We start from the raw sequence: 13,898 nt of genomic DNA on the forward strand, positions 1-13,898 counted from the left end.
GCAAGGCAGGGGTGAGGTGTCAGGCCTATTCCCATTCATCCTCGTTTTGGGCAGCTGGCTAGCTGGCTCCCTAAAGGACAGACGAGGCCATTTAAACTGGCAGTATTTGCAAGGACGGTGTTTTGTTGAAACGAGTCAAGTCAATGTACGACCTTCCTTGAATCTTTGGAGGCGAAGGCCTTGTGGATCGAAACCTGTGGTACCGTGTGAGCTGAATGCAGCCTTCTCAAGCCACAAGGGCACTTCCTGCTGGGCTTGTCAGTCAAATTCAATTTGAATCATTAAGGGGTGAATTCATATTTTGAGAAATAGACCCTTTGCTAGGGTGTGTGATCAGCCAACCTTTGGGAGACTTTTGACCAGGTGCTTCAAGTTCATCGTCCACCTCCGTGTCATAGAACGACACAGCCTCCCTGATGTTGCCACAGCGGCTCATTCGCCCAATGCAATCAACGTTAAGTCGTCAATATTGTTGGGAATGTCAAAGTTAACCACACGCTGGACGTTTGGTATGGCCAGACCTCTTGCAGCTACCGGCACAGGACATTTACCTGGCCGAAAAGTCCTGCAGAGCCCGCTCTCGCTCCCTCTGCTCACGCTCGCTGCCAGGAGACACATACTCCATGAATAATCTTAAAATAAATAATGAATCAAAGCATGAGGTGGGGATGAGTCTGTGTCATAGATTGTGATTCACGGCCCGTTACTCACATCTATTGGTAAGAATAACACATCACATGCGACTGTCGCCAGAGGGCGCGAATTTGGGCCGCCTCGGGCGAAAGACGATTAAACGCGGCGACATCTTTGGTAGTGGCTCCAAAACGGCGGTCCTACGTCGCACTGTGAGACAGGTTCAAAGACGGCCGTTATTGTGGTCTCGCGACCGAAGATATCCTGCGACAAAAGTCTGAAAGTGTCAGAAATTACGGCAAAGGTGCAAAACAAGTGAGAAGGGGGAGCTAAGCCTGGAGAGAGAGAAATCTGAGATCCTCAAGCAAGCAATAGCTAATAGTTCCACCAGCGACGATGACGATTCTGATGACATATCCGGTAAGCAAGTGGCCAGTGAGGCGTGTCTCATAACAGACCCTGTTGAGAAAATGCCAGCGTGGTGGTCCATCACGAGGATTTTGTACGACGCTCAAGACAGACGCGTGTCAAAAACCCAACAGAGGGCAACCTACTCCCAGAGTACCGCATCACAGCCGATGTACCACACCTTCTCACAACACCAGCAAACCTCTCTACCTTACCACCAGCCTTCCGCCACCTCTACTCCTCCTCATCCACCTGCTGGTGAAAAGACTTTTTAAAAAACTGTTATGTTTTAATAAGTAGTACAGCTGGCGATATTTATACAATGTTTGTGCTTTCGTGATTGCGGTGTTCAGGTCCAGTTCAGCTAGCAGAATAGTATGTCTGGCGGTCTGGCGGCGGCCTCGCCTCGACTGCGCAGTGTTTCTGTCTGCGTCTGCGCCGTCGTGCGGAGTGCAGGGGAAGTGTGTTGAGGGTGTCTGGCTGGAGAACTGGCGTTGGATTGGCTGGGGGAGCCTAGTCTGCTGCATCCGATAGGCCCAGGGACCACGGCCCTGCCTGGAGCTGGGCCCTGGGGGGGAAACACCGAGGGCGGTCTGACGGGACGTGGCGGCAGGGCAGGCTAGACTAACTGCTAGCCCATGCAGACCGGCTGGGGGAGCCTAGTCTGCTGCATCCGATAGGCCCAGGGACCACGGCCCTGCCTGGAGCTGGGCCTGGGGGGGAAACACCGAGGGCGGTCTGACGGGACGTGGCGGCGGGGCAGGCTAGGCTAACCGCTAGCCCATGCAGACCGGCAGCTCCGACTGTCATCCTGGCTGGCGTTCGTTTTCTGGGTGGTGGAGTTTTTGGACTGTGTTGCACTAGGTGGACTGTGTTGCACTAGGTGGACTGTGTTGCACTAGGTGGACTGTGTTGTTGGCTGTTTTTTATTTCTTCCTTTGTTCTCTCTGTTTTTGTATGTTTTTGGTGGTGTTATTTTTTTTTGGAGGTTTTTGGATTTGTGTTTTTGTGTTGTACTGCTGCTGGCCAGGGGAAACGGAATAATATGAAATGATAAATAAATTGTTCCTGATTCCAGATTCCTGATGTACCCGTTGTCATCTTTTGTTAAGTTAAAGTTTGGTTAATAATTCCACTGGCATGGGAATATCCAGCTTTTCAATTTCCCTGTGTCGGGCCTCCAACTAACCCATCCCTTCCAGAACCCAGCGCCGACCCCAACTTTCAGGCCCCAGCACAACCCTGTCTTGCCAGGCCCCAGCACTAACCCAGCCCTGCCCATTAGCACCACCTCACCCTTGCCTAGTAATGCCGGCTCCACCAACTACAATTCCAGAGGACATTTGGCCATACCCAAAAGCTGGTCCGAGAAAACTAGCCAGCAAACCAAAAAAGAAACAAGAAAAACTGCTATTCTCACTGACACACCAGGGAAGGAGGCACTTGTGGCCGAAAGACAGGCACAAGGTAAAAAGAATATATTCCAAAAGAAATAGGGGGGAAGCAAATCTAAAACACCAAAGAAAAAGGCAGGTATAAAAAGAAAGACTCCAGATGTCTCTTCATCAGATGAAGATGAGTGCCTATGCCTTGTTTGTGTGGAGCCATTGGCGAACAGCCGTTCAAGAGAGACTTGGATCCAGTGCATAAAATGCAAACAGCGGGCTCATGAAGAGTGCCCCCCCGGCAAGGCAATTTATGTGTGCCAGAAGTGCAATTCTGACAATGAGCCTGACCAGCGAGGTTTGAGACCTGGTTTGAGATTTGTTTGACTGCTTGACATGTTTTATTTGAAAGTTGGTTTTAAATTATTTTCTAGTTGCTGTAGTTTAGACTGATTTAACGGCCACGTTCCAGGATGATTCAAGTTGGATGACTAATCAGTCGTTTTTTCGTTAGCTGAATTAATTTTGAATTTCAAGTAAAAAAAACAAAAACAAACATAACCGAACAATGACTTGGTTCTTGTTTTACTTACTGCAAAATCCAGTGGGACATCTTACCCCACAGTGTGACAAGCTACCCCTTGACGGGGCAACGTGTCACACGTGCACAGTCATGTGCACACTCGCACAAGTTCGACCAAACAAATGTGCAAACGTTTTATTCCACCACCATCCCTGCTATTAATCTAGCACCGCAGCCAAGTAGCTGGACTTTCTTCAGCAATTTAAAGCAGAAATTTGAGACATCTAATGTTTAAACACTCCTGTTTCGTTTTACTTTTGGGAAAGTGAGTGTTTTCATCGCCTGTCATGTGACTGTGAGAAAATGACTCTCGTAACTTTGGCTCATCACCTAGCCCACATTCTCAGCTTGGTGGAAAAATGATGTGTCTCAGACGACTTTAAACTACATATGCATCCAAAATGGACATATTTGTGCATTTATTTATTTTTTACTCAGGCTATCACACTGCATGACGTTATTGTATGACTGGTTGAATATGAAGCCAAAGAAGGACAAGGCAGATGTGAAAAAGGGGGCTATGTGTTGTTCATGGAGTGGTGCAAGTATTCGTGAAACCATGCAGTGTTGGTGATCCTGTGTCGTGCAGAGAGCTGGAGGACAAAGTGTAATTACAGCCGAAGATCAGAGGGGCACATGCTATGATAATTGATACCCTGAGGGTGGTGGTAAAGTTGTGCAACGAAACCTTCTGTAAATTGCAGTAATACAGCAATAACATGCTGTATAGTGTTTGGTTTCGATTTGACCTGAAGTCCAGAAGATGGAGCAATACGCATGGAAGCACTGGGTTTTAATCTAATTTAATGTCCCCCAGGAAGATAATGCGAGGATCTGGATGATTGTTCTTTAAATGTAACGCTTTAGGGCAGTGTAGATTTGGCTAAAAAAAAAAAAAGAGTTGCTGTCTACTTTGTGTGGCAAACATTTGATTGGGGAAACCGACACATGATTTTTAGGGTAACCTCCGTCACATCTTTTGGGTTTTCCACACACGTCTCTATCAGCGTCTGTCATATCAATATCATATCTATTTCTGTCAACGTTTCATCCACAGAGTCACAATTTGCTCCCAGGCAGGTGTCCTATTTCTTCCTCTTACGTCAGGGTTCATTCAAAATCTGGCAGTTACCTCTTGATTTCAAAACCTCAAACTGATCCGATGATGTTTTGATTCCAATCAAAGCTGAACTGGATCAGAGGAATTTCTACTACATACAAGCAATGTGGAGCTCTGAGGGTCTTCATGTGTACAGAAATGATGTATATGGCGTTTCTATTCCATCAAAGCTCCTCAAGGAGTTGCAAAACTGTTTGTCTCCACACATAACGACAATAAATGCATTTTTTTAAAGAGTCAGAAGCATCCTCACCCCTCCATTACAGCATGATGCTCTCCACGGACCATCTGGACGAATCCTTTAGACTCCCGGACGGCTCCTCGTCCTCTTTGATCGCGGCCATACCTGCTTGTTGGCAGGATAGAATTTACTCCAGCATCTAAATGACAGGCATCGGGGGGAAAATGACATGAAAAATGAGAATGAGGATATTCACTCCCACTCAAAATGGGATGTGAGCACATACCAAACGACTGACACAGAATCCCACCTGGTGTTTGGCCGGGGACAACCACTCCATCACACTGGACCGTAAACAGAATTGATAGTCATTCACTCATTGGTGTGTCACAAAATGTCTTTTATTTCTAATAGGATTCAACCCACAAAACAACAGTAACTGGTATTCTTATGCATTGTGCAGAGATTTTCTAGTTGATGGTGATCAGCCGTGATGACCCTGATTGGCCGAAGCTGAAGCTGCATGCACAGCTGCCATGAGGAGATCTGAAATGGATTAAGCTTGTTGTTTTTTCCTGATGTGTCACGCACCAAGACACAACACATACTGCTGCACTGGTGTCCAAACAAAACTAAATAAAAGAAAATCCCAAAGGAAAAAAAAAATCTTGAAGTTTTAAAGTAAACTTAGGCGGCTAATCAAGTTCCCATAGCTTATTTGGTCTAAATCGAGACAGAAGGATACTCACAGGAGAGTAAACACATGAATACTCATCCATGTGTGTTGTTCTGAACACACTATGCATAATGTGCAATTACCCCCCCCCTTTTTTTTTCTTCCCAATTGCATTTGGCCAATTACCCCACTACACATGATGACCCTGTCTGCTGTCCTCCCTCCCTCGCTCTGTCTGTTCTGTTTTTGTCCAAAAAAAAAAAAAAAACCCCAATAAAAATTAAGTTTAAAAAAAGAGAGAGAGAAGGATTCCCATGCTCTGTCAGAACGAATTGGTGTTTGGGTAAACTAGCCCATAATTCCTACATATTTTTAAGAGTCAAACAGCAGTTGACTCAGCTTGCCCCTATGTTTTCTGACTTGCCAGGAACAGTTTAAAGGACATATACAGCTGTTTTGGGAGACAGGGTTAATTTTTACCTCTCAGACATGTTTTGTCAGGAGGTCAGCTTGGGCCCGGCTGTGTTGCACCAGCGCCCTAATACATCCCCCGTGAAGACATCTGATTAGTCATAGATCGAGTTTTACGACGTGCATCTATCCCGGATTGTTTTTGATAAGTCAACTCTCCTTTTTCGCTGATGACTACAAACAGGAGCCCAGCAGGGTGGCGGCTTGCTGGGCAGGACCGCCTGCGTCTGCATGCTGTGCTCTTCTGACTTTACAAGGAGGTGGTTCTCCGTTTGAAGTTTGGCCTTTCCCGGCTAATGAGCTCCTCCACGTCCCGGCAGCGAGCGCCTGCGAGGTGGAGCGACGGCTCCCACCTGACCAATGGACAGCCACCAGTCATAGGTGGCGGTGAGACTGGTATTTATCACCGGTCAGGCTCCCCGACCCCGGCAGCCCGGATTAAGGCTGGGAGATGCATCTACAGGTGAGGACACCGGCTTTCCCCCCTTTTTTCAGCTCAAATTAAGGATATCAATGTGGGGTTAAAATAATCATTGTGTGCTGTGAGGGCTAGAAAAAGTGAATTACCAACACCGTCTTGCGGGTCATGTTGTAGATCTGTGATAAAGAAGGACAATTCACTATCAAATCATGTGAACGTGACTCTACGCATCATAAACTGGTGCCTTCAGAGATGTGTCTGTTTGATTCATTGTGCTATAACCACAAACTGTACTCTGAATAGACGTCGGCAGTTTGACATGTCGGGATATTTCCCAGCCGGAGATGTCTGACACGTTTTCCATTGCAGATGCCAAGGATGGTTCCTGAGGTTTTCCTGATGAGGACTATATGTTGTCTGCTATTCTTTCCAGGTTTGTTTTGGGAGAAAACGAAATGTGTGAAGTTACTTTAATGCCAGTCTTTCATACAGGGGTTATATCTCTCTCAAGAAACGAAATATTAACACATTTGGCGTTTTCAGGATTTGAGGACATTCGGGGCTTAGCCCAAACTTCTGTAGGGGGTCCGGGGGGAATCCTTCCCCGGAATTGTTTTTTTATATATATACAAACAAGCTCTATTTTGATGCTTTTTAATGCACTCTGGCACCTTATTTACATTCAAAGTACATGTCTTAATCATTGAAAAATTTAAATGAGTACCTCAAAAATTGTTTTTTACTCCTACTCTGGTAGGAATTTTCATGTACCTTGTGATACACATTGCAATGAAGTCACCACAAGAGTTATATTTTTATATATTTTTTATATATTTTTCAGGAAGTCAGAATAATGCAATTTCAATATAATTTTTACTTTGTTGACATAGATTGTCAAAATGGTGTATGGCATGATAAAATAAGCTAAAATGAAAACATTTGTTATTTCAGTGTAACTTTAAAAAGGTACACCATGACATTGACCTGTCTATGCTGACATTTGCAATTGAGAGAATTCATTCCAACGTACAGGCATGAGTAGCATTAGCATTTTAGCTAATCAAAATTGCTTCACTCTGACTCTGACACACAAACAGACAAAGTAACACAAATTGTTGTTACCAGTTTCCACGCCTGATTCTGACTCCACTGCTGCTGCTCTTCAGTCTGGAGCTCGTCTTTGCAACCCTGTGCAAAACCAGAAAAGCAATTTAAATGAAACTCACAACTGGATTCATAATTGGATTGGCTCGTATTCTAATTACATTACATGATCTAACTGTAGTAAACAATACCCCCCAAACATAATGGCGTCAAGTTAATTGTTTATTTACTTTAAGTTCATTTAGATTTATAAATCAACTAGAAGAAGCCTGCTACAATGTAGCGGTTTGGTTATCCACCCGTCTAAATCTCCCTCCTCTTCATCCTGCCAGCTAACCCGCCTTCCCCCTGCCCCTAACCCCCCCCCCACTCCAACTCCCTCCCTCCAAATGCTCAGATTCATCTGAAATGCCGAGAAAAGTGGTTTTTAGCCATTTTCAGAAAATGCATATTTTGCATAATTATGCATAATTATTATAATTATATTTTAACGTTCTGCTATTTTTCTGGTCCTCTCTGGAACAATACCTACCACCTCCAAAAAAAATTAGGATCATAAGTGCATTTTTGCAAAAATGGATCTATTTTGCATAATGCCAAAACATTTCTAAGTCCCAGAAAATGTTTTTATATAGGTGAAAATATCAAAGATGCTCAGAATCATCTGAAATGCCGTGAAAAGCGGTTTTTAGAAAAATGCATATTTTGCATATTTATGCATAATTATGCATAATTATGCCTAATTTTAATTTTCTGGGATTTTTCCCCTTACTCTCTGAGACAATACCTACCACCTCCACAAAGAATTAGGATCATAAGTGCTTTAGTTTTCGGTCCCGCTATCTGCACTAACTAACACACACATTCCGAAAATATATGAGTAGATATGGTTCACTTTTGTTGTTTCTTATAGAAATTGCAGGAAAATAGAGACGCACAATTTCTCTCGATTACACGCGTGCGTCATCTATTTTTCCGTACGAACCAACAGCGAGCAACATGGCGCTGCTCCAATAATTACGTCATCGCTCACCCTGTCGACCCGGAAACGGAAACACTTTCTTAAAGCTAGCGCGTCTAGCTAACGCTGAACACCAAAACAGATTATGGTGAATTATGTCCATAGAGTCCGCTGCAACGGGCTGTTGTGTTACCGAGACTATCGAACATTACCACACGTTACGTTTTGGTTTTTGTTTTTGTGTCGGGCTTCACAGGCTTAAAGTTAAAAATTATATTCGGGGCTACACCCGAAACGTGCCCCGTCAAAATGACCTGGCGACGCCGATGTTTGCTGACAGGATTTCCGGTGAACTTCTCTGCTTGCTTTTTTTTTAAAGAACTTTATTAACAAAAGTGTACAAAACAGTACACAACAATGGCAATCAACAACAGTCACATTATCAAATGTATACAACATTAACACATATATTATCATAAACATTAACATAAATACGCCAGGGGGGGTGTATAAAGTAAAACAAATAAATTACACACTTAACTAGATATTTTGTAAATCATAAAGTGCTTATATGTTTTTACAGCTTTGTATTTTCACTATCAGATATTGATGACATATATTGTTTGCTATACGCAGACGGCTCAGGAAAATTGGGTTTCTTGCTAGAGAATTTAGATCTGTGACTATAAAATGTTGTTAAGATAATTAGCAAATTGATGAAATAACACTGAGAGTCGAGGTTCCTATCAAATTCAGTATATCCAAACAATACAGTTTTCCAACTCAGGGTGAAATGAGGGTAAATATGATCAATAATCAAACGAGACAACCTACTCCACGGTTGTTTAGTGTGTGGGCAAGGCCAAAATAAATGAACCAATGTTTCATTAAACAAACCACAGAGAGAACAACTCACATCAATGTCCTTCTTAAGTCTCTGCAAATAGTGATTAGTTGGATAGAATCTATGAATAATTTTGAAAGATATTTCTTTTACTTTATTAGCCAAGAGGAACTTATGAGGTACATTTTCCCCCAAACTTCTCTGCTATTATGCTCGGTGTTGCCGGAGTCATGACATTGTTAAATTACTGAAATGCTGGTGAGATTTCCCCTCGATGTCCCCCTGATTAAAATGTTTTTTTAAGTGTTTCTACTTCATATACTCTTTTCTTTCTTTTGCTTACAGCTTTTCTTCAAGCAACTCCTCTTGTGAAAATAAAGCAAGCTGCAGGTACGGATGAACTGGCTTCTCCATCTGGTGCATACCGTATTCCTCTGTCGGTGGAGAAATGTCTCGTCACAACTTAACTTTTCTAGAGCAGAAATGGAAAGTAAAATAATATTTCATTAGAGGACATCAAATAAAGCAAATGTGTACCTCAATTCAAAGAAAACTTCATTACATAAGATAGATGAATCGTTTCTTGTATAAAAGTAAATACTTCAGCAAAATTATAGTGCATCATGTGATCTATCAGGGGTTCTCAATCAGGTCCTCAGATACCAGCAGTACTTCCGGGGTTTCTATTCTAGCAGGTAGCCCGTTACATTCAGCTCCCTGACTGGAGGCTGAATAACTGCAGGTGAATGTAATGAACTACCTGATAGAATAGAAAACCAGGTAGTACTGCTGGTATCTGAGGACCTGATTGAGAACCAGTGATTTCAGCGGACACTCCCACCCAGGTTAACTCACAACCAGGTTCGGGGGGGGGGGTGTTGTTCTCTCAGGGACTTGCTCATGGACACTTCAGCAGGACAATCGACTTCAGCGCTAAGAAGTTGTCCTCTCTCTGCTAACGTTTTTCTATCTGCTGACGTCTGTCATCAACGGTTATCATTAATTCTTTATCCTCATTCATTGCTTTATTCTGTATTTAGTGCGTGTTTTTGCCCTTTGACCTCCTTGCCCCACCCCCACCCCCAGCTTCTTTCTTTGATAGTCTCTCTGGCTCTCGCAGGCCGCTATTGTAAATAAGAATCTGCTCTTAATGACGTGCCTGGTAAAATAAAGGTTAAAGGTCAACTGCAGAGCTTTTAACTGCTGGTAGTGCCTCTGAGCAAAGCGGGTCCCTGAACCGTAGCAAACACTCATATCATGGGAGTGGCGGTGATGACACCCGCGTGTAAACGTCAGAGCCATCTAAATACTAAAAACTGAGATTTTCTGACCATCTTTGAAGGCCCTGACTTTTTTTTTCAGTATTAGTCAGTGTAGTCTAGCATGTTCTAGTCTAGCATGTTCTAGGCCTGCGTGAGCGAAATTCTGAACGTAAACAAGCCCGTGTCTGTTTAGATGTGTAAACTACTAATAAGACTCGTTAGTCCCTAGCTAACGGGTCTGACCCTCTAGCCCAGTGGTTCTCAACCTTTTTGGGGTCCTGGACCCCCTGCGTATTTTTGATCTACCCTGAGGACCCCTCCACCTGATCTTGGGGGAGGGGGGTTGCAATTTGATAGAAACAGTAGAAACTGCATTTTAAATTGCATTATAGCGTTTATTCACTCTTTGGGGCAAAAATAAGAGCTTTCAGTTGTAACTTAGATATAGTTAACAAAACAGAATTCTTATGCAGTAACTTTCAGCTAGATGTAACAAAACAGAATATGTATTCAGTAACTTTCAGATATATGTAACAAAACAGAATATGTATTCAGTAACTTTCAGATATATGTAACAAAACAGAATATGTATTCAGTAACTTTCAGATATATGTAACAAAACAGAATATGTATTCAGTAACTTTCAGATATATGTAACAAAACAGAATATGTCTTCAGTAACTTTCAGATATATGTAACAAAACAGAATATGTATTCAGTAACTTTCAGATATATGTAACAAAACAGAATATGTATTCAGTAACTTTCAGATAGGTGTAACAAAACAGAATATGTCTTCAGTAACTTTCAGATATATGTAACAACAGAATTTTTATGCAGTAACTTTTAACAATGCAAACGGGAGCGAGATCTCTTATTAAAATACAATAAATTACACTTGTGAAACAGATGTAATTAGAGAAAAAAAGTCCTGTTACCCGTTATAGTTTAGGTAGATAAAGGTCTCAGTCACATTTGAGTAAAATAATCCCATTTCTATAAATGTCATAGGATCTTTTTTTTAAAGATATTTTATTTTCACGGACCCCTTGCAATTACGCCACGGACCACTAGGGGTCCGCGGACCCCCGGTTGAGAAACACTGCGTCTAGCCGAGCGGTTAGCGATGTCGCCTTGTGGTGCAGTACACTCCGTATCGAATCCCGCACCGGGCAAGAAAATAACCGGTTACACGTGGACCAGTCCGGAGCTCAGCTTCACGGTGAGGGTTCAGATGTACCATGCCAACTCATCTCTCTTGTTAGTGTAACCGGTTATTTTCTTGCCCGGTGCGGGATTCGATACGGGGTGTACTGCGCCACAAGGCGACGTCACTAACCGCTCGGCTAAAGGCTCAGACCCGTTAGCTAGCTAGGGGGCTAACGTGTCTTATTAGTAGTTTACAATAACATGGAGTGAAGACGTCTCCGCAGCATCTTTCCCCTTCCCATATCTCCTCCTCTGTTCTTGTACAGCGAACGCCGCCGTGTGGCCCATCGGCTTAGACCCCGTTCGAGCACACAACTTCCTGTCTCGTTCAAGACCGAAGAGGGACGCTGAACCCGTCTGGTACCGAGCCGATCCCGATTTTCAGTCCTACTACCGTTTCTACAACAGCATCGGGCACATCGAAGGGGTGAGTTGTCGTAAAAGGAGTGCGCGAGTCAGCTTTTAAAGTCAGGCCGAAATCAGTCATTAGATTTAACTTTTCACGTCTAAAAAACCCTCGAACGTGGTGCGATAAAACCTTCTGCAACAAACCTTTTTTATTTGTAAACGACTAATAATGTTTTTACCCCCTTTATCCACAACTGTCCTCCAGAACGGTGAGGGCGCCGTGTGCTCATTAATACTCAGGAACTGACCTTTGAGTGACAAGTACAAGAAAGGATTAGCAGTAAGGATGGGCGGGGTTTATAGTTTGATGCTTTCATCTGATTGGCCGTTTGAAATGGACCGTTTTTACGCTTATATTTTAGTAGAAAGAGGCAGTACAAAATGCGTGATTATTAAAGTACCGTAGTAATGTTGGAAAATATTAATGTTTCAATTTCGGTCTGACTTTAAACGAGACAATTCAGCATGCAAGTCATCTTAAACTTTCATGTGTGGCGACCCACATCTATATATCGAGAGACATTCACCTAAGAGGACGGTGTACCTTTAAGGGAAGAGGCGAGGGGTCAGATAATGCACTTCCGCTTCCGGTTCACAGTCGGTTCAGCGTCGTTGTCAGATGTGTGACACGCTAAGTTGGAGCTAGTAAACTACCTCGGCTACGTCTACTCTCACGTCTCCTGTCTCGTTGTTTTCTAACTCCACACATGATAATAAACATATTACCATGATCTGTTTCTTTTAATAGAACTCTGTTTTCAGCCCTTGGGCTGAAATTAACCTTACGGCTACCTCTCTCTCCACTGTGGTGTGTGTGTGTGTCCATCAGCTCTATGAGATTGATAAACTTAGGATGCTGTATCAGCAGATGCGTCAGCTGGAGCAAGTCCACGGCTCCGACGCCTCCAGTTACCAAAACGCCCTGACCACCACCACTGTACCACCCACCACGGCCGCACCCCCGACCACCACCGAGCCTCCTCCACCTCCGACCCTAGACCCTCTGGCGGACGCTCAGGTGATTTACTTGTGTAACCCCAAAGACCCCCTTTGCAAACCCCAGATCGTCTACCTGCCTACAGGGGCCGTCCCGGTGCTGTGTGACCCACGGTACAACCCCGCCTGCCGACCCAGTACAGAGGAAGAAATGAAGGCCATGGCACCTCCCCCTCCACCTCCCAAGAAGTCACTCCCGCCTCCGCCCCCACCCCCCGTGGCCACCGGAAAAGGGATGGAACACGACTGCGACCCGTACTGGGACCCTGACTGCCTCATCGACCACCCACCCCGCCCTGTCACCAACATAGATTCCCCGCCGGCGGAACTCGTCGAGGAGGGAGAGGCGAAGGCCGAGGAAAGCGGCCAGAAGAGCCCCTATGCTTACTTTAATCCTTACGATTACAATCGTGACCTGTTTGACCCTTTCAGCTACACCAACCCAGCTCCTGATCCTGAGTAAAATGGATAAATAAGTAAATAGAGTCTAAAAAAAAAAACTTTGAAAAAACAGCATGACCCTACACGACAGCAAAACAACATAAATTCATGGGTTAAGATTAATCCAGGCAGAACTGTGAAGTTTTATATCTCTTGATATTGAATGTTTCAGAGGACAGCATACCAAACTGAATAGATTGTGGTATTTGCTTTGAAAAACTAAATCACAGTGTATGACTCAGAGTTTGTGTTTGCCTATGAAAGGCATTATGCACAGTAAATCTATGTGCCAGTTCAGTGCAAATGTTCTTTCTGATAGCAAGAATAAAGGCTTCACTGCATTGGCTCTGGGTACTCCAGAGAACAAAAATGTGCATGGTATTGGGTTTTAATTTACTTTGTTGTTGTTTTAGCGTTATCGGTATTTTGGTAGGAACTTTAAAATGCCAGTGTTTGAAAAGACAAATTACGCAATGGGCTTCATTTGCAGCTGCTACTTGATTCCCTGCTGCTGGCATTTGAACAGATTCTTCATGTCATTAATTATCTGGAGAGCGTCAAGTTTTATGTTTTTTTTGTCGTTAGAAAACCAGCACTACCGCTAGTGAGAAGGTGCATCATCACATTAGATAATGCACACTGACTTGTGGTGTGGATGCTAATTAAAGTCAAGTCAAGTCAATTTTATTTGCATTGCCCAATATCACAAATTGCAAATTTGCAAAAAATAACAATATATATATATATGTGTGTGTGTGTGTGTGTGTGTGTGTGTGTGCTTTTATGTACAAATAA

General features: G+C 43.5%; 1 protein-coding gene across 1 annotated transcript; it reads left to right on the forward strand.

Moving 5' to 3' along the window:
• Positions 1-1,029: 1,029 nt before the first annotated feature.
• LOC130124473 (uncharacterized) lies at positions 1,030-13,125 on the forward strand. Its single transcript, XM_056293926.1, has 4 exons — positions 1,030-1,053; positions 2,244-2,508; positions 11,525-11,685; positions 12,496-13,125. The coding sequence occupies exons 1-4, from the start codon at positions 1,030-1,032 to the stop codon at positions 13,123-13,125; spliced, it is 1,080 nt and encodes a 359-aa protein (XP_056149901.1).
• Positions 13,126-13,898: the final 773 nt, after the last annotated feature.

Source organism: Lampris incognitus, chromosome 14 (assembly GCF_029633865.1).
Source record: "Lampris incognitus isolate fLamInc1 chromosome 14, fLamInc1.hap2, whole genome shotgun sequence".
NCBI lineage: Eukaryota > Metazoa > Chordata > Actinopteri > Lampriformes > Lampridae > Lampris > Lampris incognitus.

Excerpts from the sequence above, each read along its gene's own strand:
- LOC130124473 (XM_056293926.1), top strand. The coding sequence starts at position 1,030 with ATGACGATTCTGATGACATATCCG. Across the intron at positions 2,509-11,524 it reads GGCCGAAAGACAGGCACAAG|CGAACGCCGCCGTGTGGCCC; the intron begins GTAAAAAGAATA and ends GTTCTTGTACAG. Across the intron at positions 11,686-12,495 it reads GCATCGGGCACATCGAAGGG|CTCTATGAGATTGATAAACT; the intron begins GTGAGTTGTCGT and ends TGTGTCCATCAG.